This window comes from Chroicocephalus ridibundus, chromosome 3 (assembly GCF_963924245.1).
Source record: "Chroicocephalus ridibundus chromosome 3, bChrRid1.1, whole genome shotgun sequence".
Classification (NCBI taxonomy): domain Eukaryota; kingdom Metazoa; phylum Chordata; class Aves; order Charadriiformes; family Laridae; genus Chroicocephalus; species Chroicocephalus ridibundus.
This window is the reverse complement of record NC_086286.1, coordinates 20,617,541-20,642,169: the sequence shown is the minus strand read 5'-3', so window position 1 is coordinate 20,642,169 and position 24,629 is coordinate 20,617,541. Positions and strand designations below refer to the sequence as shown.

At 41.1% G+C, this 24,629-nt stretch overlaps 2 protein-coding genes across 3 annotated transcripts; both read right to left on the bottom strand.

Annotated features, from left to right (window-relative positions):
- Window positions 1-62: 62 nt before the first annotated feature.
- CRLS1 (cardiolipin synthase 1) lies at window positions 63-5,247 on the bottom strand. Of its 2 annotated transcripts, XM_063328331.1 has the most exons (7): window positions 4,810-5,242; window positions 4,241-4,378; window positions 3,488-3,617; window positions 2,957-3,042; window positions 2,455-2,523; window positions 2,036-2,127; window positions 63-401 (listed from the first exon to the last, which is right to left on the bottom strand). In XM_063328331.1, exons 1-7 carry the CDS (start codon window positions 5,113-5,115, stop codon window positions 314-316), a joined length of 909 nt encoding a protein of 302 aa, XP_063184401.1. In that variant the 5' UTR covers window positions 5,116-5,242; the 3' UTR covers window positions 63-313. The 2 variants fall into 2 exon arrangements, with proteins under 2 accessions (XP_063184401.1, XP_063184402.1); XM_063328332.1 differs by lacking the exon at window positions 4,241-4,378 and having other exon boundaries at window positions 4,810-5,247.
- A 2,758-nt stretch (window positions 5,248-8,005) lies between these two features.
- MCM8 (minichromosome maintenance 8 homologous recombination repair factor) lies at window positions 8,006-24,589 on the bottom strand. Its single transcript, XM_063330964.1, has 18 exons — window positions 24,448-24,589; window positions 23,583-23,657; window positions 22,999-23,081; window positions 22,666-22,815; window positions 21,851-21,954; window positions 19,665-19,863; window positions 18,601-18,686; window positions 16,957-17,108; window positions 15,869-16,067; window positions 15,056-15,086; window positions 14,664-14,804; window positions 13,748-13,889; window positions 12,939-13,134; window positions 12,471-12,684; window positions 11,317-11,526; window positions 10,684-10,760; window positions 9,995-10,184; window positions 8,006-8,695 (listed from the first exon to the last, which is right to left on the bottom strand). Exons 1-18 carry the CDS (start codon window positions 24,587-24,589, stop codon window positions 8,603-8,605), a joined length of 2,484 nt encoding a protein of 827 aa, XP_063187034.1. The 3' UTR covers window positions 8,006-8,602.
- Between the last annotated feature and the right edge of the window lie 40 nt (window positions 24,590-24,629).

Genomic DNA, 24,629 nt, shown 5'->3' with positions numbered 1-24,629 from the left:
AAGTGTATTTTGACTTCAAAACCAGTACAAAATTATTCAGAATGCACATGGCAGCAACCAGCGACCTGCATCTTTAAGAATATTATTTATTTGGTTTTGTAAACAACCTTATTTTTAAACAAATTAAAAATACATTGAAAAGTCTCTCTATATATATATACACAGTACATGTTCAAACTTCACTTCATTGTGATACCATCCATGGTCTAAGCAGAAAAACAAAGAGCTCTTGATCCAAAACTTGGTTGCGTTACAGCCACCTTCAGCAGCAGAGAACACCATGTGGCCGAGAGCCAGCCCTTTCGGGAATACTTCATTTGTTGTTTATCACCTGAACCGTTTTTCGGCCGTAGTGGTAATAGCTGTACGCAGATGTTACCGTCGTGAAAGCTGTGACGCACCTTTGGGGAAAACAGTTCCTGTAAGTCTATGTAAGTCCTCTAAGTCCTGTAAGTTGTTTGAGTCTAAGTACAATAATAAAAAGTGTTATTTTTAAGCATCTTCCCTATTTTTCACTACACAGTCAAGGACTACGTCCTACAGAAATGGAGTTTGCAGTTTATATGCTGAAATTCAGTACTAAGCGGAGGATTAGATAAACAAAGGAATTGCCACCCAGAGCTGTGTGGCATGCTTCAGTGTAACTGCATACTGGGCCAAATTTTTACGGTATTAGCACTTGTTTTAGAGAAGGGAAGACAAAAGATCCGTTTCAGTATTTGTACCCTATATATTTTTTACCAGCTTGAGAACTGACCAACGTGAGGAACTATCCCTTGGTAGTACGAAAGGGGAGTGTTCAAATCGTACAAGGCTTGAACTTACCGTTTTACCAAGCTCTAAAGCTAAAGCACAAGTTTCAGCTTCAGCTACTTTTGTTCCTTTCCCAGAAGCTGGGAAATAATCAAATATATCTCTAAATTAGCAGTGTTCCTCTGTGTCAAAGACTGACACCATTGAGGTGTGGGCCCCTGCTACAGTCCTGCCCTCCCTGAACACACCGCCAGACTCAGCCAGGGCATTTCCAAGAACATTTACAGAGGACCTTGGGAAGTTACACCCAGCATTTCTCCATCGCTTACAACACGGTAACTCTCTGAGAGTCCCAGACAAGCAGCAAGGCAAGTGTCTTTCACAGATGCAATTCTAGATTTGGCTTTCCAACAGGATGACAAACCACATTGACTGTTAAGAACTCCTGAAAGCTTTGGGGTTTGCCTTGTTTGGTTTTGTTTGTTTTTGGTTTTTTTTTTCCCTCTAAAAGGCAAGAAACCCTGGATTTTCCACTACTTTAAACTAAGTTAGTAAGTCATTCTGCTATCTGCTGCCCTCTTTGTTCTGACCTTGTACATAACTGCTCAGAAGAAATAACTGCACTGTAACACCTGCCTTCAGCTATGATTCAGTCACAGTTCAGATCTCCAATGACAGCAGCGAAAGGAACAGCCGTTACTTGAGGAGGTACGCTCCTGTACAGCTGTTTCCATTCAATCCCTCCCCTTCCTCCCTACAGTCTAGCGGGAATCACTGATTTCTCCAGGTGCTTTTCAAAGAGGCTTCAGAAACCTGAAGATTTCAAGACAGCAGGTACAGTATAAAGCAAAACTAAGAAAACACTTCCCATCTACTTTTACTGATATCAAAGGTGCTTTTTCAAGGACACTTACTGCACTAATAAATAAGGAATCCATACAGCCTTTCTGCCCACCCCCTTCTTTTCTATTAATCTGAATTTACACTCTGCCCGTGTACACCATGTCTATTCTGAAGTCTTGTTTCTTACCTATTATTCCTGGATCTTAACTAGTTTCATTTGACGACTTGTTGCTTGTGTAGTAAATTAAGTACCAATAAATATCTAGCTCCTGTGTCAGTTAAGAATAAATGTGTAAAAATTCAGGCATATGGATCTATTACATCATCTGGGCACAGGTGGGTGTTTTTTTTTGTTCCACACAATTAGATTAATCTCAATTACCAGTTCCTTTAGGAGAACATTAAATTATCTCAAAAAACAGTGGAGAGATGAAGTTACCATAATGTCTGCAGATATACGCTGTCCACATAATTGAAAACAGGAGCTGCTAAAGAAGCTGCCACCAACATTAGCTGGACCGCTGTATTCATCTGACAAAAGCAAAATAGCAAACATGACCAAAATGAGGACGTGTATTATGCAAGGAATATCAATATACACTTTGATTACTGGTTTAAGTATTAGTCTATATACAGAAAATTTATTTAGAAACCTCTTTTAATAAAGCATCTTACACACTCAAAATTAGCACATGCTCTGACAAAGCACAGTTCAAAATCTGTCAGGATTGAAATTGCCTCCAAATTAGTTGGTGCTATTTTGAAACGGCACTCAGCAGTAAATAGCCCCCTCCCTCCAAACTACACACCACCCCAAGTACTGAGGAGTTATCTTTTGTAATGAGTTACTACTCTTACCTTGCTAATGAATGTTGGTTTTAATTGGGCAGTAGCATAACAAGGGTTAAAATACCTACTGAGTGTTCTCTGTTGGGGTAGAAAAGAGAAGAAAAAAAGGCAATTCTAGCATATTCAATTTGATATACCTCTTCGCATGACACAGAGAAGTCAATTGTAGCACTAAAGAAATATACCCCTACTGCTCTTATATGATTTATTACACATCATACACAGGAAAAAAAAAAAAGTTATCAGTAGCTGTGACTCATCTTTATGAGACCTATTTTATGAAGTACTGCTCTGCTTACAAATCTATCTGGCAAAAGAACAAGCACAGCATTACATCTTAGGCTATCCACCCAAGCTTTGAGCAACCACCAAGTCTCAAGATGAAAATACCTTGGTTACAACTTTGTTAAAGGCTTTTTCAGTTGTTTTAATACTTGTAAAAATACAAAAGATTTAATCAAAATAAAAGGATGACACGTTCACACAATTCTGTTTAATGCTATACGCTTACCGGTGGAGAAAGAGTTTTGTATCGCACATAAAAAACAGCAGCAATGAGCGCTACATCCCTCAGGATGATCATGGAAGTAAGTGAAACTGAAAAAACAAGCCAACAGGTTCTAGTGAAAAATCACGTCCATGATTAAAACCAAAATGAAATCAAAAGAGCACAAAATACGAAGCCAGAAGAAATGACCACTCTCAACTTCTGCTGAACAAGATTTATGCACAACGAAAGACTTCTAACATGACTTCTGAAAGTCTTAATCCAGTCTATGAGAAAACTTTTTACGCAACTACTACTGCTTTAAAGAAAGTACACTTGAAAACGGCAGTAATGATTTTTGTTTTGCAGGTCTATTGTGGTGGGGAAGTGACTTTTTTTTAAGAATTTAATAGGAACAAATAGCAAAGTGCAACTGACAAAGCAAAAGTTTTGAGCTATACACAGTTTTCCTTCTAGACACACAGCAAATATGACTACACATAAAATCAGCTTCTTTAGCTTATGTAGTACACGCAAGAAATGACATTTTCTCACCTGGGATAAGATTCACACAAGTTAGGCTGACATAGAGCACACTGATGAGAATTTTATCAGCCAGAGGATCAAGAGCACTTCCCAAAGCTGATTTCTGATTAGCCCAGTTTCGTGCAATAAATCCGTCCAACTAGGAAAAACAAAGTTCAATGTTTCTCTGTTAGAAAACTAAGAATAAATACAGCTTATATATGTTACTGTCACAGAGATATTTCATGAATGACATCACATAATATAGCTAGTTTAACTAAGATGAAACACGACACCTGTTAGCTGACATTGGCATCATGCTTTTTTCACATTGCATTCCAGATTGTGGAAGTCTCTGAACACGTTCAATTATTATTTAAAAAAATGAAAATAAAAAGAAGAAAGGGGAAAAGGAAAAAAAAGGAAACTGATGTTCTAAAATTCACACAATTGCTGTCACGATAGGCACACCGGGGACACCGGCACGTGGTAACGGACCGCTAGATGGGGAAGCGCTGACTGGACAATGCCCACCTGGGGCTGGGCAGGGAACCCTCATATCCCCTTTGCTCCACCAGCACTAAATCCCCTTCAGGCATCTGCGAGCTCCCTTCGCAATGTCGCAAAGGACGTTTATAGCATTTCTAGAAAACAATGAATATAAACACTAATCTGTTTATTCGTTTCCATTCACCACCGGAGTCTTAAGTTTTCAACACACGTCACTGGGTTCACCGTAACCCACGCTACCCCCAGAGTGTTTCCAAACTGTTGTAAACATACCAAATCCGTTACGCCGGCCAAAACAAAGACACCTAGTGCAACACTGAAATTTTCTTCAACAATCAAATAGCCTAAAACGGGCGCCAAACCCATTCTTGCCATTGACAGTATATTTGGGATCGTCCAGGGGTTTTCATACTGCAAAGCAAGAAAGCAAAAAACTTCAGGCCAGGAAGGCAAACCCTAACTCGGCGTGTGATAGGATTAATAAAGATAAACACAGACTTTAAGCTGAAACAGCCAGAAAGTTCTTTGGAAGCAGCCTGCCGTTTGCGCAAGACACACGGACGTGGCCTCCAACGACTAAACGTTAACTTCGCCTTCCAAAGGGAAACACGCCACCACCCACAGACCCAAAAAAACCCCTTTTTTTTTTTTTTTTTATCCAATTCTGGGCGTGACACCCGTTTCCATCAGGCTCCGCCGAGGGGTACCAAGGGCCCCCCCACGCCGGCACGGGGCCGCGCTGCCCGTCCCCCTCCCCTCAGCGGCGGGGCAGCTTCCCGCACCCACACGGCGACAAACCGACCGCCACCCCCCGCCCCACACACACAACCCCGGTCACCTACCAGCTCGGCGCACCGCCCCGCCACACGCCGCTCCGGGGGAAGGGGGGAGTCGGGCGGCCCGGCCCCGCCGCTCCCCGCCCGCCGCGGACCGGCCCCAGCCCCGGCGCTGAGGAGGCGGGCGGCGGGCGCTCGCAGCAGCCGTTGGTACCCCCCCGCGCCCGCCGCCAGGCAGAAGACGCCGCCGTCGCCATGGCGGCCTCCACCCCGCTCCGCCGCCAGCGGCCTAGTGCCGCCGGCCGCTCGCCTCCGCCCCGCCCCGCGGAGGAGCCCCCAGAACCCCCTGCCCAGCCAAGCGGCAGCCAGCATGGTGCGGGGCTTGGCGCCTGCCGCCCGCTACGGCCCGGCCCGCGGCAGCCAGCAGCCTCCCGCCGCCGCCGCCGCCATAACAGACCGGCGGGGGCTCGGCGACGGGGCGCGATCGGCGGGAGGTGCAGGGGGGACGCGCGACTTTTTGCGGCGCTTTACGGCAGCCCTCTCCGCGCCGCGCGCTTTACGGCAGGCTGCCACCCGCGGCCGAATTAACAAAATAAGCCCCGCCGCGCGGAGAAATGTGAGGAGAGAGGGGGAAAAACCCGCTTTTCCACCGTTTTGCGGCCTACCTGCCGGCCGGCGCTCTCCCCGCGGGGGCTCCCGGCGGCGGCCATGGCGGCATGGCGGGCGGCTGGCTGGGGTCACCCCACTCCCGCGGCCGTTCCCTGACAAGCCCCTCACGGAGGAGGGTGAGGGCCCGCTGCCCCGTACGAAGGTCTGCTTCACCGTAAGAGGCTTCTCAGAGGGGTGAAGTAGTCTCTTGTTCCCGGTACTCGCTCCTCACCCACGTTTACTTTAGCTCAAGGAGAAAGAAGTTTACTTTTCCAGGTGCGAGTATTTGTTTGCTCCTGAGGCCTGCTCCCGCCCACCTTCCCTGGCACTGAGGGACGTTGTTATTCTGCAGGTTTATGGCACCGGTTTGTCACGCAGCTCACTAAGCTTTAAGCCCCAGATGTTCAATCAGCTTGAGTTACGCTGTCAAAACAAATGGTGGTGCTTAAAAAAAAAAAAAAAAAAAAACCAGAAAAACACCAACCAACAAACAAACCCCCAAGAATCTCATGTATGATGTTTATCTTTTCTGCAAAGGTAGAATTCTAGATTGAAAAGAATCTGGAAAGAGTAGCTGAAATGTGTATGGCCTTGTTAGTTTATTAATTCCTCCACCACATTGATTGGATATTAGTTGCTTTTTTCTGTTTTAACGCTGGGGAGGGTGAAGGCAGGAGTGGAGGATGGTGACCTGGATGATACGAAAGCGGGAGGAGCGGGTGATGCACCAGAGGGTTTTGCAGCCATGCAGAGGGACCCCGACAGGCTGGAGAGTTGGTTTGACAGGAACCCCATGAGCATCAACCCCACACCTAGACAGGGACCTGGGCAGCTGGCGCAAGCCAGCCCTGCTTGAGCAGGGGCCAGGTCCCTTCCCACTGACCTCAGCATTCCAGAGTAGGGGAGGGGAGCTGCAATCCTGCTTCTGAAATTCCAGTTCTGTCCTCTACCCATTATGCCCTGGCTATATTATGCAAGTCTGAGAAGATTTCTTCTACGTGGAAAGGAAAAAAAAAAAACCCAAACACTGCATTAATCTGTTGGCAACATCTAACACCTACTTGCCATTAGCTGATACAGGACTTTGCCTCCTCATGACAGATTAACTCCCAGTTTGCAAAAAAATGCACATCCTCTGTGGCACAAATGCTGATGCTCAGGGACCGATGACCACCAGCAGTGTGCCCAGGTGGCCGAGAAGGCCAACAGCATCCTGGCCTGTAGCAGCAATAGTGTGGCCAGCAAGACTAGGGAAGTGATCGTCCCCCTGCACTTGGCACTGGTGAGGCCCCACCTCGAGTGCTGTGTCCAGTTTTGGGCCCCTCACTACAAGAAAGACATTGAGGTGCTGGAGCATGTCCAGAGAAGGGCAACGAAGCTGGTGAGGGGTCTGCAGCACAAGTCTTATGAGAAGTGTCTGAGGGAGCTGGGGTTGTTCAGCCTGGAGAAAAGGAGGCTGAGGGGAGACCTTATCACTCTCTACAGCTACCTGAAAGGAGGCTGTAGCCAGGTGGGGGTTGGTCTCTTCTCCCAAGTAACAGGTGATAGGAGAAGAGGAAACGGCCTCAAATTGTGCCAGGGGAGGTTTGGTTTGGATATTAGGAAAAATTTCTTCACCGAAAGGATTACCAAACATTGGAACAGGCTGCCCAGGGAAGTGGTTGAGTCACCATCCCTGGAGGTATTTAAAAGACGTGTAGATGTGGTGCTGAGGGACATGGTTTAGTGGTAACTTGGCAGTGTTGGATTAGCAGTTGAACTTGATCTTAAAGGTCTTTTCCAACCAAAACGATTCTGTGATTCCATGACCACTGCACAGCCACGCAGACTGACAGTTCATACATTAAAAAAAGCCATGAACCACAGTTACCATAATGAGCAAACAAAACCTGGAAAGAGCAGGCTGCTTGCCACTTCAAGAGTTCATGTACAGAGCTATAATTTCTTAGTTTTGTCTTAAGCATCTCATCTGTCAAACTAGTTTTCGGTTTAGTAGATTCACACTGAGGCAGCATCAAGCAGTGTAGTATGTGCTTTCAAAGCTGTAAAGCTCCTATTTTCATACAAAAATTACTGCAGAAGCCATGTTGTAGATCAGATCCTTGTGTCAATAAAAAAAGGCAGAAATCATGAAGCTTACGTTCATGTCTTATAATGTATGTATCATATCATACCCTTAAAAATAAGGGGAAAACGAAGTATCAGCAATGCATTCTTGATTTTTTTTTTAAATTCTTTGGGAGAAAGGGGAGAGGTTGGTTGTTTGGTTTTTAATACTTACACAGAAAGCTTCTCCTTGGCTGTTTTATTGCACTAGACCATGATTCTGATTTCAGAAAAGTCAGGAAACATTCTGCACTTTTTACTTTTGCAGAACACACATTCTTCTGTGGCAGGAACAGAGTTACAGAGAGACATACGTAACATGTTTGTGTTATGTATCTTCTAATGGCTGTTAACGCCCACGCCAGTGTTCACTGTTACTGTATAACACTCTTGAACAAATCACAGATTTCTCATATATAAAGTTTAATGAAAGACATAAATAAAATACAGTTCTTGCTTTACAAATTAAATATTGTACTAAGTATATTTTCTTAAATCTGACTTTCATTTCAAATACAATCTCAACTACAAAGACCGATAAATACAAAGCTGCAAAGCAGAAAATCAAGGCAGTGTCTGTCAATATGGTATCGCTTCTTACAGCTACAAAACTGTGTTGTCTCAACTTGAAGGTTCCCAACTTTTTTTGAAACATTTCTATACTTTAAATTGCTCAAATGAACTACGGTGCTAAAAAACACAACTCGTCATCTTCTCATGAAAGATGTCTGGTTTTAGATTTGTGGGTCCAACACCACTAACCTAAAATCTGTTATGGCACTGTGATAGCGTCAGTATAAAAATGACGCTTCCTGCTCCTCAAGGATGATGAGGAACATGCCAGTCTTACAGAGGGCTAAGACCAGCAGGTTTGGGCTAGCACATCTATAGGATGAGTCCAGCTTGTCCTATGACAATGAAAAGCAAGCCCGTGGGCACCACTAGCTTTTGGAAGGGCATCTCCCACCCCAGTGAGCGACAGTGCCAGCAGCACATCGGCTGCCATGGCAGGCTGCGGTTTCAGCTGCTTTACTGCCGCAGGTCCATCGGTTCCACCCCAGACATAACCATTGTGTCTCAAGGAAGTTCATCACAGCGGCTCTTTTCACATAGTCTGAAGCTGATAAATTCTTGACCCTTTTTTCAAAAGATAACCCTGATCATTTAGGGATCCAATAAAGCTTTCAAAATCGGATACCTGGAAAACAAAAAGACAGACACAAATATCAAATAGGAACAACGACGTTTTATCTGATGTAATGCAACATAAACAGTTTGAAGGAACTTAGTGAAATAAAGCGAGCTAAGAACAGGTTAGTTTCCTTAGCAAATGGCTGACCTACTCGGAGGTGCCTAGTTGGTTGCACCCTTTCGTGTTTTACTTACACACTGCTGTTACTGTGGTGTTACACAGAACAAGTGTTCTCCACTTTCTGACATGCAGAAAGCATGCAGAGTTACATATGTATAAATCTAAGTTCTGAAACGCAAGTATCTACCAAAGAAACGTTCAATTTCTACAACTCTCACTGATTTCCAAGTATTTGTTGCAGGTATAGAACTTTGAATGGGCAAAAAATACTCTATCTATAAAAGGAAAATTAGAATTAATTGAATTAGCTGCAGGTAATTAGTCGCTGAATGAATGATCACGCGAGAAGAGAGCTGGCAATAAAATGTCATGTCAGACAGGATTCACACCAAATCCAGTCTTATGTACGGTCAAGATTTGAAGAAGTTTGGCAACTGAAGCCATCTCGCCCCAGCAGGCCAAAGTAGGTTAACCAGGTAACAGAAAGAACTGGATTATTGCCCATAGTAAGTGCCATAAAGAGAAATTCATTATCACAATTTTTCACTCATTACACTGAAATTCAGTTTGAAGTTTTAAATTGGCATTTTAAGCTGTTTACAATGAAGCAAAAAGTAGAATTAGCTATCGATATTTTTGTTTGGTTCAAGTCCCCCACAAGTACAGAATGCAAATCAGTTACAGGATAAATCACATTTGTGGCCATCTGTCCTACATGAAGTTCCTATCAAGTTACAATATTAGGACGCTCGAAGCAGGAATGAAAACCTAAAAGGTGTATCTGGGCCAGAGAAGGCCAAGCAGAAATAGGACATGGACATCACAACAGCCGAAATTTGGGAATTAAAATAGGTGTGTCCCCTGGGGAGCCAGAATAAGTAAAGTATACTGAGACCAAAATTGCCTTTCATGAAACAAAGCACAATCTTGTTAAGGACCAGCTTCAGAAGCAGAACCAGCCCATACTAGTGCAAGGGGTTGTTCCTGTCAAACAGCTAGTAAGATTAGTAAAGCTCACAAAGGCAACTCAGGAAGAGTGTTCGGCCCAAGAGCAGCAAACACTGCTTATTTCTGTTCGTTGCAGAGAGGCACAACAGATGCCTTTTCCACTTCCCATTTCACAATGAATAATTTTGATGGGTCTCGTAGTTTGTTGTTGAAGAAATGCTTGATTTCCAAACTTACTCGTATTTGTAGCTCCTTGGCAATCTGTCGAAGCTGTTGCAAGTCAAAGAGATTGTTGTAAGTTCTCTCTGCGATACTGTTAAGGGCAGAAACAAATCTTTTCGCTTGTGACCGATTACTCATCCCCGACCCATGCTGTGAACGTTCAAAGTCCAGTTTTCCAAACTCATCGGAGTAGGTTCCCAGCATGCTAAAAATATATAAAAAAAAGATCAACAGGAGGTAAAGGCAAGAGTACATGAATTTGCTTCCTGAAGCACAACTGCTTGAGAAAGCTTTTAGAAGCCACCTAGGAAACTATCCCCTAGTCAGAAAGTCACTATCTAGGGAACCTAGACTAAGCACCCGTCCAAATCACTTTTAAACTTAAATTGTTCAACTGCAACAACAGAGAGTAATCACATGAGAGGAAAAAAAAAAACCTAACCATTTTTGGCAGCACCTCATGTCTAAGTTCCTGTGCATGGAGACACATAACTGCGACAGTGATACAACTCAAAGGCCTAAGCAATTGTATTCAACTTAGGGCTGCTGTCAGACTTTGAAGAAGAGCTAACAAATCTGAATATTGGTATCATGGGCCTAAACTTGGTAAAGTCATTTCTTCACCCTGTTTGCATATCTGTATTAAAAAAAAAAGCTTTGAATGAATAGCACTGTGATGCTTTACTTAAAGCAGTGTGTATTACCTATATTTCATTATTTCTATTACATCCTCAGCATCTTCCTTGGTAGATTTCTCCCTTAATTCCAGCCTTGATCGTGCCTTAAAACAAAACAAAAAACCCCACAAAGTTATATTTAAAATATATTACAGCTGATGTGAGAAAAGGCTACCATCGCTCTACAACAAGCACAAATTTTAGGAGCAGAGATGGAACAGGATTACAGGATTTAGAGGAAGATTTCTTTTTTTTTTTTTTTGGATAGCTTTCCAGTGTCATCTCCTGCATACTTGCATTATTAGGCTGTAGCTTGGAGTTTATTTGCTTTTTAATAGTGTATTCTTGGGAAGCAGCAAGTCACAAATAGTGTTATTAATGCATAGCATTAAGGAAAACAAGATGGGCAGCAGCTTGTCTCTGCCTGCACCTACTTTTTTTCTTTTTGTGAGAATGTGATAGATTCTCTTTCCACCCTCTCAAGCACGTTTTACTTTATAAGACGCTTTAAGGAACAGTAGCTCTTAAGCATTTGCAAATCTCTTGCATTCTCACTGATTTCTAGCAGTGAATAAGCTGTCAAAAGTTACAGGATATCAGTAGTCGTTTAGGAATAATCTCTTTGCTTTCAATCCCTGAAGTATTACAAGTTGCATTTACCTCCGTAAGTCGAATCAGTGACTCCAGCTGCCTCGTGGTGATTGGTGTGCTGTCTACTCCTTGGTTCTGTTTCCGGAGCTCAAGGTAGAATTCCTGCAGGACCTGAGCAGCTTCTGGAGATAAATTTGGGTGAACGTACTGCCGAGCATATCCAACATACTTCCTCAGCAGCTGGTGTGGAATGGCATCAAAGTTTTCTCCTGGTAAGATCTAACCCAGTTACAAAGAGCTTAGATTTCTGTCTGTCAAGACAACACAAGTTTTATCATAAAATCTTCATCTTCTATGCCTTATCTGGTGAAATCCTCACTGTAGTGCTTCATGTATGAACTGTGTACGTAAAAAGTCCATACACTGCTTAGACATGTAATCAAACACACTCAGCCATTTCAGAAAAAGCAGCTGAAGCTTCTCATTTGCAAATTATAGGTGCCAAACATGGTTTAACTATATCAAGAATTCTTCCTCAAAAAGAGAAAATCCAATTTCCTAATTATTATAAGATATATCTCCAAAGAAGATTAAACCATCACTGCTGACACCCCATTTCCAAAAGTGCATGCATTTAGCTCCAGTAGGGAATATTCCTCCCAAGACCTGGCATTTGACAATATCAGCCCTCAAACTGATCACTTAAGTTTAATAAGAAATAGGCTTCCTCTCCTATAATCCCCAAATCTGTCGTGAGCTGCAGATGCCCAAGGATTTGTTTACACGCTGCTTTATTCCGATTCAATACTTCACAGCACATCGTGTAATATCAAATTATTATATCAAGTCTAGTTCTGTAGCTCTCTATTGAAATATAACACGGCGATTTTGCTTTAGAGTATCTCATGCAAAGTATCTTCTCATTACTGCAACCAAAAAAAACACCAACCAGCTCAGCTAATAAATTCTATTCTGTGTGGAGATGAAGATGGCTTGAGACACATCTTTAGCAGCTCCAGCAGGGTGGATAATGTTAGCTACAACAGACGATTGGTAGAAACCAGTGGCTGGAGCTTTAAATGCTTGCTCTCTTAATTCAGAGGCAATTATCAAGAGAAGAATGGGAGTGGGAGACAGGACATCCAGCAGGCTGGGGCTGCCAGGTCCCAGTGCAAGGAACACCATAGGAAGGGGCATAGCAACAGTCACGGGACAAGTCCTACCTTTAGTCTTTCAAGCAGCGGTCGATCTGAAACAACTTCGAGAACAGAGCGATCCTGCGTGTTGGTACGAGTCACAACAGCGCTGCTGCATGCTGCCGGCTTTCCCGCTCGGATTGCCATCACATGCTCAGACAGCAAGTGATCGTGATCTTCATTTGGGGTGTCCAGCAAAATGAAAACCAGATCAAATCTCGACAATAAAGCGCTCCCCATTCTAGAGCAAAGACAACAAAACCACACAGTGCTCATCAAGAAGTGAAAAAATTAGAGTGACTCTGCTCCCATCCCACTCATTCAGAATAAAGTAGAACAGCAATTTCTCTCTCAAAAGCCACAAAAAAAATTACTACAGTAAGTTTGTGTTCAAGCCCCAGGGAACTAGAAAGCAATTACATGCAAAAACAAGACTGCCAGAAGCACCTGCTCCCGAACGTGAGCTACATAAACAGCATTTTAGAAAGTGCTCACTTTAAGTTCTCAGACACTGTTTTGGCTTTGTTATAATGTCCTCCAACTGGGTTTGCCGCAGCAACAATAGACGTCCGAGCTGGCAAACTGCAAACAATGCCAGCCTTGGCAAGGCTGATGCTTTGCTGTTCCATGGCTTCCAACAAAGCCTGATGCTGGTTTCCCATCTTATCAAATTCATCTATTCCACAAATTCCTGGAAGCAATTAACACAGGACAAAGACTTATTAGAAAACACGTTAACTCATGGACAAGCGTATGCTACAATCCAGTGCTACATCAGAAGCCCAATCTAGAGTCCTGGCGACTGCAGGAGACATCGGACCAAGTCTCCATTTCAGCAAGGTTTGTTTTCCTTTCATGGTGCCACAGCTGAACAATTAAGAAGCTGGCCTGGCTTGCGGAATCAATGTCGTGATTACACATTAAGATGACAATACAAGCTTTTTAAAAATAGACATAGATGACAAATCTCATAAGCCAGCTATTTTTCAAAAACAGTAAGAGTCCAGCAGCTGCCCTTGAGTCAGAGATTTCTCAATAAGAAAATCCTAGTGCTTTGACACAGTAAGGGTGGTATATGAATTGCAGAACTCCAGTTTCACACACATCCTAAGCCCTAGGGAAGCAGGAAGCACCTCCAGAGAAGTAACTGGAAAAGCTCAGAACTTCCCAAGGTGTGGAAAGCCAATATCATATTTCAAATTTACATTTTTAGTCCCCAATTATGCAAACATTGTAGTTAATCTTAGACTCAGCAGCATACCCCACACGCGGTCACACAAAACTTGTAGCATTACAGGTATTACCTTGATCTCCAAGCACTAAAGCACCAGCTTCCAAGGCAAAATCTCCAGAAGCCCCATCTCTAGACAGTGTAACAGTCAGGCCAGAGCTGGTGGAAGTATTACCACAAACATACACACCACGAGGAGCAACGTTACATACTGCCTAGAAGAGAAATAAATAATTTTTCCCTACCCAAGGTGAAGAATTTCGTAAGCCTTATTCTGGAGAAACAATTAAACGTAAACCCAAATTTGTTTCTTTCTACTTAGTGTGGCCCGACAGTAAAGTTATAATGCCTTGCAACCCCAAGAGATCTACTTCTGCAAAACTTTAGTCACAGGAATAGTAGGAATAACTTGGTCACAATACTTGTGGCACAGCAATGTCTCCTGTGTTATCAAAGCTACTAAGACCTTGAGCATAGCACTTACGTTTCAAAGTATGTTGAAATGCTTGGGGACATGCTATCCACCACAGAACTGCAGATATACAGTTTCTGTATCTTGAGAACCCAAGGTCTCTTTAGACTAACATCTTGTCCTAGTGCCCAACATAAGCTGCTTCAGAGGAACACACATAGTTCTACCCACAGCGAGGGCATAAAGGACAGTCCTAGTCTTCTCCAGGCCTCCATATCCAGAAAGCAGCTTACAGTTTGAAACATGAACTAGCAAAGCATAGTAAGCTTGAACACAGACACGCTGCAGTTAAATTTGCCCAGAATACAGTTATAGCTGGGCTTCCCCAGTAAATCTGTAGAGTTACTGGTGCCTCTATTTTATTTAAAAGATAACACCCGAAGCATATTTGTTCGGTACCAGGTATGTGACAGGCACTGAGCACTGAATAAATAAAAAAACAAGCAAACAAACGACAAAACTCCATCTCCGACACAGCTTTGGTTTTCTCAGACAATAGAAATAAACCAACCCATACTTGCAACATTTGACTTTTTCCTAATCCTGGATCTCCAACAACCAGAACATGTGGATCTCCTCGCACCGGGATTCTGTTCTTGTCATCTACAAACTTCTGACATCCTCCAAATAACGCGAGGGCCAAACCTGCCTTTACAATCTGTAGTGGAACATACCAACACTAATGAGTATTTGATCATGGTGACTGATACCGACAGCTCCCTACCATTGGCTGTAATAACCCTTTCCTTCTGGATGGCTGAACTTACAGGTGTGTGACACCCAGTCATCTGTAAATATAGCCACTGCCCATTCCCCTCACCCCAGAGAAATGTTATAAATCCTTTAGGAGTTCACTGTGGCATAAACACTTCAAACTGAATTTGCAAGCTGAGCTGTTAAATTACTTACCTCATGGCCGTAGATTGCAGGACAAAGAGAGCTGAAAAAACAAGGAACACTATAACATAAGTGGAATATAAATCTTGTATTACTATTAAATAATCACTTGCTCCATCTCCCTTATCACAGAAAACTTCTATATGTCTTTTGTTAGTTGTTGCAGAATTTACAGCAGAATCAGTTTAAATGTAAAAGCAGCATCAAATTTCTCTAAATTTTCAGATAACCAGGTATGCTTGAAATGATAAAAAAACCCTTTCATTTGAGTTTGCACAAACACAGACGAGAACCCGTTTCCCAGTGGTTTCTGCACTCGTTCTTATCATTATCAAGTAACCCTCCCTTTAAAGGTGCTGGTTTTGTCTTCTTTGCCTCCACTGGGAGGACCTGAGGGACACCCCAGCTAGAAGATTACTTCTTGGTCTGAACTGAGGGTCTTTCATACCCTCTGCTCAGTTCTTCCACCTCTTTTCTCTGCTGTAGAAAAGTAAAAATAGTGTTTGAGAGTTGAATTTTCTCAGTGAGGAGCAAAATTAATTAATTGCCCTTTTTACCCATGGCTTTCCATCTCAGGGTTGAGCTGAAACACTCCTAAATTCCCCATATCCTTAAATGCCTCCTAGAGCGTTAACATCCCCACTGCAATACTTTCACTTCCTCCCAAGCTTCTTGCTCACTAACGTTTGTTAAATCTCTGTGGTATCTGTTGCACAAGCCCTGGACATTTCACAGCTTTAAGATTAGCTCTCACATCTGTCTGACGTTGGTTATGTCGATTCAGATGTCTAATCCTAGACCCCCTCTAGGTCTGACACAACTTACTTCACGATAAGCCTGAACAGATTTTCCTCAGCTTGAATTTCTTGAACAGCATAGAGGTCTTTAAGTGAAAACTCCATGAACGATCTTTGAAAAGTCTCATCATCAAAATTCTTCAGTTTTTGGCCTTTACTGTTGCTGACAGAATTTGCCTCAATGTACAACAAGAACATACACTTGTCATTCTTATTTTTAGAAGCTCCTATTAGAAAAATTGAGAAAGGATGAAGGAATACTTTTTACATCATGAAGTACTGATGTTATTTACAAATGACAGAGGTTAGTTAAGAAATATTCAGTACAGCCACATGCAAAATGTTCATATATAGGCACTTGAACACCTACATTTTCAAAAGTTGATAAAAAGTAACTAAGTTTCTTTAAGTTCCCTCAATGTAGGTACACAATGAAATATTTTGCTGGATTAAGAGGGTGTATGTGTCTAGAGAGAATTTTCTCCCAGAATAAATGAAGTTTTCCAGGAATTTTAAATTATTACATTATTCTAGTCAAATGTAGGTTGAATATAAAAATGTTTTCACTCAATACTTACATGAAAAAAAAATCCATGGTGCAGAAGAATTAAACACATAGCTTAATAATTCATCATTTTCTATATTCTCCAATGATTACTGAGCAGAGAATGTGATCTCAGAGTACATCAGTACTGCAGTTCTCTGCAATATATTCTATTACAGCCTAATGTTGGAGAAAAGAAAATGAAAAAAAGAAAAAAAAAAAAAAAGTCTCTCAGAAGGACTTTAGGAAATAAGGATGACCCCCTTACATCAGTGGTCCAGAGATGGCTTTCCTATCAGCTGACATACTAAAACATCAGATGTCAGACTGGCATTTCACATTCAGGACCGTAGTTGTGTCTACACCAGTGGGTTGTGAAAGCCCCTATCAGTAGACGTTACAGACAGTGCTCATTGGGTTTCTTCAAAATGACTCCTCATTATAAAACTCTGTGAACTTCTGAAAAAATATACACTTCATGCATTTACAACTTGGAGAGCTCACATTAAGGGGGATGGCTGTTGTTCTTGTGTAATCATTAGAAAAAGGTGTTCTCAAATGATGTATTTTACCTTCCTCAGTACTCGACACCTTAACTATCCCTGTAATTGTGACCATATCTCCTGGGACACAGCTGTCCACAAGATCTTGAACCAGTTCACATTCGATTGTGCGAGGGATTCGGCCTGCTTCTCGCTGATCATCTGACATGAGCTCTTGCACCCTGCAAGACACAAGTATTTCCAATTAATTACAGCATACAAGATTGACGGCTGCGTGCTTCCAACCAATCCTTTCCAAATTGAAAAGGAGGACAGCAGAAATGCCCTGATAAATACTAGAAACAGCAGTGCTGAATTTGGAGAAACAAGCTTTTTCAGTTCTGATTTTAATAAATGGGTATACATTATGCATTAAACCCAGAAAGACAGCAATTATGAGCTCCAGAAATAATAAACACTGTTGAAATTCGTGTCTTCTAGCACTGATGAGCATGTTCATGTAGAAACAATTCCAGCACGTGAAATAAGATGGACCTCAAACACAAAAATCAAGATGTCAGACATTATAGCTCTGATAAGTGCTTAATTGGCATTTTAACCATAGCAAAGCCCAAGAAATTCCTCAGACCATACCAAGAACAGCAGCTCACTCTTTGTATAGTTGTAAAAGGCTAGCAACTAACAAGTTCTTTAAAAGGTTCCAGTTTTGGCTCTGCACTTAGAGCTCTCCTAGTTTTCCTTGAAGCTCAGAGTCAAGCTTTTCTTCAGAAGCTGCAATAAACAGCACCATCTAGAGCTGCTGACAAGAACATCAGCGCTATTTTTTTTTAACTAATTTTTAAATGACTTTTATTACAGAACATTAATCAAGAAAAACATATTTAGATGCTATTTGGTACAATAAGACTTCTGATACAGAGCACGTGAACTTACAGAATATGAATGTAAGAAGTAGGAAAAAGTAAGCAGACTCCTATTTTTTCCAAGCTAACACCCGTACTGCAGTAAGCTAACGGGATGGACAAGAAACACATCAAACTCTTCTGAATGCATATTGTGGGGCAACAGTAGGACGGCCATAGTGCTGATAACGGATACTAGGATGGAAATGATGAAAACCTGATCCACCCTCCACATTCCCACACTTTAACATTGTTAATTTCTGTAGAAACAGTAACTTGTCCCCCCACAGCAAAGGCATCAGAAATGTTAGGCATACCTACTCGCTGATTAGACATAGAAAGTAGAAAAATGGGCAGGCGCAGCACCATTTCCTTCTACTGAATGTAACTTAAGGACTGGGGGACACAATATCACGTCAAACCAAGATTTTTAAACCTCAAGTTTACTTTTATTTCATTCAACTGTGACAGCTGACCAATGTAATTTAATAGGGCTTTTCTAGCTGACTTTCAGCTCATTAAAGGAAATAATTAAATAATAGATGCAATTAGAAAAACTGCAAAGACCACAAACCGAACATTTCTCAAAGAACTCAGTCATGGTAGGAGGAGTTTCCAAGGTAGGTTTAATATACAAAGTATACTAGTGCTCAGATAAAACAACTGCTTTGTAATACAAATTTTGAAGAGTGCTTGCCACAAAAGCATAAGATTATTAAAATTACACAGTGTAACATGGAACGAGCCATCCTGTCACTTTCTGATTACCCTGTTGCATTACATTTTTGTGCAGAAGGGACGATGCGCTTACTTAACAGACTGCCAGTCCACTGTAGTGGTTAAAGGAGAGCTTCTGTCAGCGGTGAAGGACCGGCCACGGCACTCGGGAACAAGGCACTGTAACAACAGTAATTCTAATTCATTTACAACCTTTTTTAAAATCATAATTTGGAATTGCCTTATTTGGTTTAAAAAAAAAAAAAGAAGACAGCAAAGCAATGTGATTGACTAAAACCATTTCAGAAAAAAAGCTAGCTAAATTAGGACTACAAATTAGCACGTACATAATTATTGAAGAGCTATCAAGTGCAGATAGCTGAACCCTGACTCATAGTTGTTAGAGCAAATACAGCTGAATTGTATGATCCCCTGGGTGAACTGTTGTGAGTTTTTGGGTGTTGGGGGGGAAGGGGAGGCAGTGGGTGATTTTGTTTATTTGTTGGTTTGGGAGGTTGTTTATTTTTTGTTTGTTTGGTGTTTGGGTTGGGGTTTTTTGTTTGGGTGGGGTTTTTTGGTGGTTTTGTTGTTGTTGGGGTTTTGGTTTGGTTTTGTTGTTGTTGGGGTTTTGGTTTGGTTTTGGTTTGGTTTTTTTTTTTATTATTAATACTTGCAGATGTTCCAGAGGAGATAATTTTTTCACTTGAGCACATTAGGTAACATAAATGAACTGAGCACTTTCCTTTGTCTAATGACTTTTTAAATCCAGATTAAAAACACTGAAATTAAAATAAAAAGTTGTAAACAAAACCCACAAAAAACCCACAGTCTAAGCATAGAAAACCACTGCAGCAAGGTGGAGGAAGCTTTTTAAACATAACCAGTGAAATGGAAATGAAAAGAGGTTTATTGCTTTTCCTAGATTTGAGGGAGTTTCTACACACTGCTTTTGTTTCAGCAGGATATACATTTTTCAAATAACGAGGGTATTCAGTAACACAAAGTTGCATGGTAAGTTTAATTTTTTCTGATGTGTCAGTTGTTTAACCTAGCTTTAAAGATTAGATTTATTATTTTTTTTTAATGCCAGTGGTGCTGCTTTTTCTCAAATCACTAGAGATAACGGAAAAAGTATTAAGTTAAATCGTTTTACCTTACCTTAGTTGGAAGGGTGTACTTTCCATCAGGTAGAGGCACACTCTGAACATCTCCACATGTGCCACAAACGAAAGCTAGCTTAGTGCAGAGAGGCTTAATGTTACTGACACGCACAACGGTACCACGTAAGGCAATATATTTTCCATAGCAGTTGGCCCGAACGTTTTTCAGCTGAGTTAGCGGATCATAGTTGTACACCCTACACAAAAGTTAAGCATTAACATTTTGAAAGCTTACCATACTTAAATGCAGAACAAAAAAAACCCAAAAACACCCCACAAACACAGCCACAAACGCCCCACAAACACAGACAAAGAAAAAAAGTCCCATACCCAACAACAAAAAGATTTACACACCAATGATTAACAGTAAGCCAGAGCAATGATTAGAAATATTTTGTCTGTGGACTCATAGCAGTCACTGATTCCTGTTCTAGAAAGCAGCATAACATTTAATATTCCGCAAGTGTATACACCTCAACAGCTGAACAGTTTGTTTATGTAGTGACACCTCCCTCCTGTAAACAACAAAGACTAGCAATACAACAGAAATTATTCTATAGTCATCTATAACCACCTCTTTGAATTATTTCAGATTAAGACCAGAGTTTAGACTTGCAACACAAAAGGATCAAAGATTTATTATGCATATGCTCCAACAGGAAGAGTGAGCTTTTGTGTTTCGAACACATAAGAACCTGTCATCAAGTACAACACACTGCACCTTGTTAAGGACAACAAAGAATACCTCATCAAATAATTAAGAATAATAAACTTTAAACAGAATCGTTTATCATGGAATGGACCCCATGATGTCCAGTCCAACCCTCCTGCTCCAGCAGGGTCAGCTAGAGCAGGTCACTCAGGTACACGTCCAGTTGAGTTTTGAATATGCTTGCAGGTGGAGACCGCACAACCTCTCTCACAGCAAAATAGCATTTTCTTGTGTTCACATGGAATTTTCAGTGTTTTAATTTGTACCCACTGTCCCTTGTCCTGTCACTGGGCACCAATGAGAAGAGTCTGGCTCCCGAAATCCAGGGTTTTCCTCTGCTTAGGACCCTGAACACCACCATCTCATACTTCAACCTTGTCTATGCTGCAGAACCATTTTAGAAGCACAATTATTTTTTTTTGACTTATCGAATACTTTCTTCTACAGGATAACAGTCCGTAACTCTCCCTTAGAATCTGAGAGCTTGTGTACACCTTTTTTGGCCACAGGTTTTTCCTAAACACATTTTACTGTGTAATTATAAGGGTGCAGTTTTATAACAATGCAAAACTTAAAAATATATAGCATGACAAACACCCAAATTAAATCCAGCTGCCCAAACATGCTGATTTCCCATACCAAACCAACTCCAGCAGGAAAAAAAAACAAAACAAAAAACCCCAAACCAAACTCAAATAGGGCTTATACTCCTAGTCCCCCTCAGACGCCTGAAGTCTGAGATGCCATTACTTCTGACAAAGAAAAAAAAAATTGTGCTAAGGGCGTGTTTCATTAAGAACTCAAAGGAAGTCACATTTTAAAAATAACAGTAATTATGATTCTTTAACGTACATGCTCGTTCAGAATAAGTGTAGCCTCAGCTTCTTTGTTTCAAGTTAAAGTTTGTTTAATTAGAATTAATATTCTTGAGACTTTCATACCAGTAGTCATTTAATAGATTTAAGCTAATATGAAATAACACATCCTCATAAACCACTTCCAGTTTACAAGCGTGAACCTAAACTACAACTCATACACCTGCTGTAATTTAGGTCCACACTTTTCAAATAAACTTCTTTGAAGACGAGCCTTTTGCTAACAAAAGGCTAGATCATATTGCCTTCCCAACTTCTTCAGTAAACAGAAGTTGTTTAAATATATTTCTCTGGTTTAAATCAACACACCTTTCATAGAATAGTTGTTCTACTTATAAGTTACTTTTCAATTTATAAGCTTTTCTTCAGCTTATACGCAGGTTTCATGTTGCTTTTGTCTTCAGAATGACAGTTTAGATTTTGTCATGGTGAAGGAAAAAAGCAAAATGTAGACTGTTCTTCTGGAAACAGCTTCAGAGTCAAATCTCTCAATAAAATAAGTAAGCTTCAGCATCACACACAGACACGGACAATGATTAGACAGCATTAGGCAAATAAATCCTCCTGAAAACAAAACAAATGCTCAACACCCATTACCTAGCATGAATGAGAGGCACATTTATGATAGGTTCTCCATCAAGCGGTAATCCTTCCTGCACCTGCAGCTCTGCAGCATGCCTTTCAAGGTCCTTTGTTAACACCTAGACAGAACAGACAGGCAGGCACAAATGTAATATTATGTACCATGGATTCGACTGGCTATTGAATTTGATTACCATCCCTTATGATCAGACCCACTGCTGAAATCTAAAAAGCCCTCTGCTGTCCCACATTAAACAGTGTTTTTCTACTTCTGAAGAGCTTTAAGCTGCATTTTAATGTAAATTTTAAATCAACACATTCGTTGTGTTTGCTTCTTTAATTAGAAAAAACCCCAATGTATACAATAATCTTTAATGTTAGGCAATGTGCGGTAGCTTGACTAAAGCACAAACATCTGAGAAATTGTCTATCAAGAAGCAGTGAACTGCGACTTAGAGACATTGAACAGAGCCAGGAATTCTTGAATCTGCTCGCCATTCACCCACCAGCTGCGTGAGGTGTGACACAGCACGTGTAATTCGCAGTACATTAATAAAACAGGAATTTGAACTCCCTGTTATGTAAGTGCTAGAACCACACTTAGTTTTAATCAGCTGCTTTGAATAAGCAAAATGCACTAAGACAAAGCATTTTCAAAACAGGATTTTGTAGGCCATACAGAAATGGTGGAGGGATGGAACAGTTTGAGTTTTGAATAAACAGTAAATTTCTGTAAGACAGGAAAACAGATTGGGGTTTTATAAGATAATTACCTCTAAGTCCCACTGATTTTTTGTGGGGGTTATGCTTCTATGTACTAGAACATTTACCTGATGAATTGCCAGACCCATACAGTGCAGTATTTTCTGAGGCATATCCCTTAATTCAGTAGATATATTTGGTATTGATTTAGTCAATTCTTTGTCTTGTATTAGTTCCTTATAATCCACAAGAATACTTCCTTTTCTTTCTATTTCATCCTGTGAAATGTTTTAAGTTATAAAATATACTTCAAATTATGAACACAACACAACCAAATCACATAATAAAAGTTTCATATCTATGATGGAAATTATTTTGCATGGAAAAAATACATAAAATCTGTAATGTTATTTTATCAACAATAGGTTGGTTGGGGGATAGGTGTTTTGTTTTGCTTTTACCTTATCATAAAGCTCAATGCGTTCCATGAAAAACTTCTCAAAGGCTTGAGTCTTCTGGACAAAAGGAGACTTGTCAGCATAAGCTAATTAGAAACGCATTGCATTAGTAATTGACATAATTAATTCAATTTCACAAAATAACACAAACAAGGAATTTATCTTCCATTATTTTTCTCTATTGCAAAACTGAGGAAGATGATAGATCTCTACACTACCACAGTATTGTTCTATTATAAAACCTGTTACAAAATAAAACTTTGTCTAAGATGACACAAGACAAGCACACAGGATCAAAAGTACAGTAGAGGTATGTATATTCCAGTCTTTGATACACTGCAGGTTTTATGGGGCTACTTGAACAGGTTTAAGAAAGATCATATTTCACACTATTCAAGATCCCTTTCCAAGGTTTGGAGACCATAGAGACTACAGTGCGCCACAAGATTGAAATCTCTATTGTATTCATGTTTCTATATAACAAGTATGAATTTCAGTTGCTTTCTGTTGAACTTATTCCCTCTACTTATAAGCAGTTCTAGAAAAAAATGGAATACTTGCTACATATAATTTTGGTCTAAAAATACCTTCAGAGAAATAAAGTTTCCAGCCCTTATAGGGAATAAATTGGTCCAACGTTGACTGAACTAGTCGAGATCTTACTGGAAAAAAAAAATAAAATGGGGTTTAAAAAAATATGGATACTAAAACTTTGCGAGTTTTATTCTCAGTGATTCTTTTGACCACCAGTGAGTCAAAAGAATGTGGTTAAAAAGTTACGTAAGTGCTTTGTATAAACTTGCAATAGAACTTTGAACTTTAGCTGAACTCCTGAAATTGAAATTTAATTGTGCCTTTTGCACCTGGACTCGATGTAGAAAAAATTAACCGAAATTTAGATCAAAGAAACTGAATTGTTGAAGGATTACCACCTCAAGAGATTACTGAAGGTGAATAAGGCCCACGGGGACAGCCCACTCCCAGTCTCTGATGTAAGTATAAAATGACAAGATGTAGTCTTTGGAAGGGAGTCTAGATGAGAGCGTGCCCAAGAGGAGCTTTAGGAGATTATAATACTAAAATACACATCCTCTTGTAAATGCTAAGGATGCTATTAAGGGGAGCTCCCAGAACGTTAAAACATTAACTTAAATGCATATGTATGATAAGGGATGGTAAAGGAACTGTAGCTCACCAATCAGCTGCATCTTATCAGAAATATTGGACTGTCAGAAGCGTATGCTGTGCTGGTTGCTGCTAAATGCCCAGCACACAATTCTGCAGAATTGGAATAAGGACAAATATCTCCAATCAGTGTGTTGATTGGGCTTTGCACACCAGGTGAAGAACCTTTGTTTAGGGACAGCACCGGGAAACAAACAGCTCAATTGCCTAGTGCAAAAGTAGGTATAAATAAAAACATTGAGGCCTCAGAAAACAGGGGCTGCTCACCAGGTTCGGGCATTCTGCTCCACTGTCCCTTCTGCCCTCCGCCTCGCCATCCGCCTCGCCACCCGCCTCGCCACCCGCCTCGCCAGCCCTGAGGGCCTCTTCCCCGGGCAGCCCCTCTGCCGCCTCTCACGTCCCTGCTCATCTCGCTTTGGGGCCTCGGCGACAAACACAGCTAAAAAACC

Bases quoted from the DNA above. Each gene is read 5' to 3' on its own strand.
- CRLS1 (XM_063328331.1), bottom strand. From the start codon at position 5,115: ATGCTGGCTGCCGCTTGGCTGGGCAGGGGGTTCTGGGGGCTCCTCCGC. The intron at 3,043-3,487 runs GTGAGAAAATGT...TTGTTTTTTCAG, and splicing joins TTGTGTGAATCTTATCCCAG to TTTCACTTACTTCCATGATC. The intron at 402-2,035 runs GTAACTTCATCT...TTTTCCCCAAAG, and splicing joins GTATATCTGCAGACATTATG to GTGCGTCACAGCTTTCACGA.
- MCM8 (XM_063330964.1), bottom strand. From the start codon at position 24,589: ATGAGCAGGGACGTGAGAGGCGGCAGAGGGGCTGCCCGGGGAAGAGGC. The intron at 23,658-24,447 runs GTGAGCAGCCCC...TTTTTTTTCCAG, and splicing joins GAGCAGAATGCCCGAACCTG to TAAGATCTCGACTAGTTCAG. The intron at 19,864-21,850 runs GTAATGGGTGTT...ACTTTTGTGTAG, and splicing joins GTGCCTCTCATTCATGCTAG to GGTGTACAACTATGATCCGC.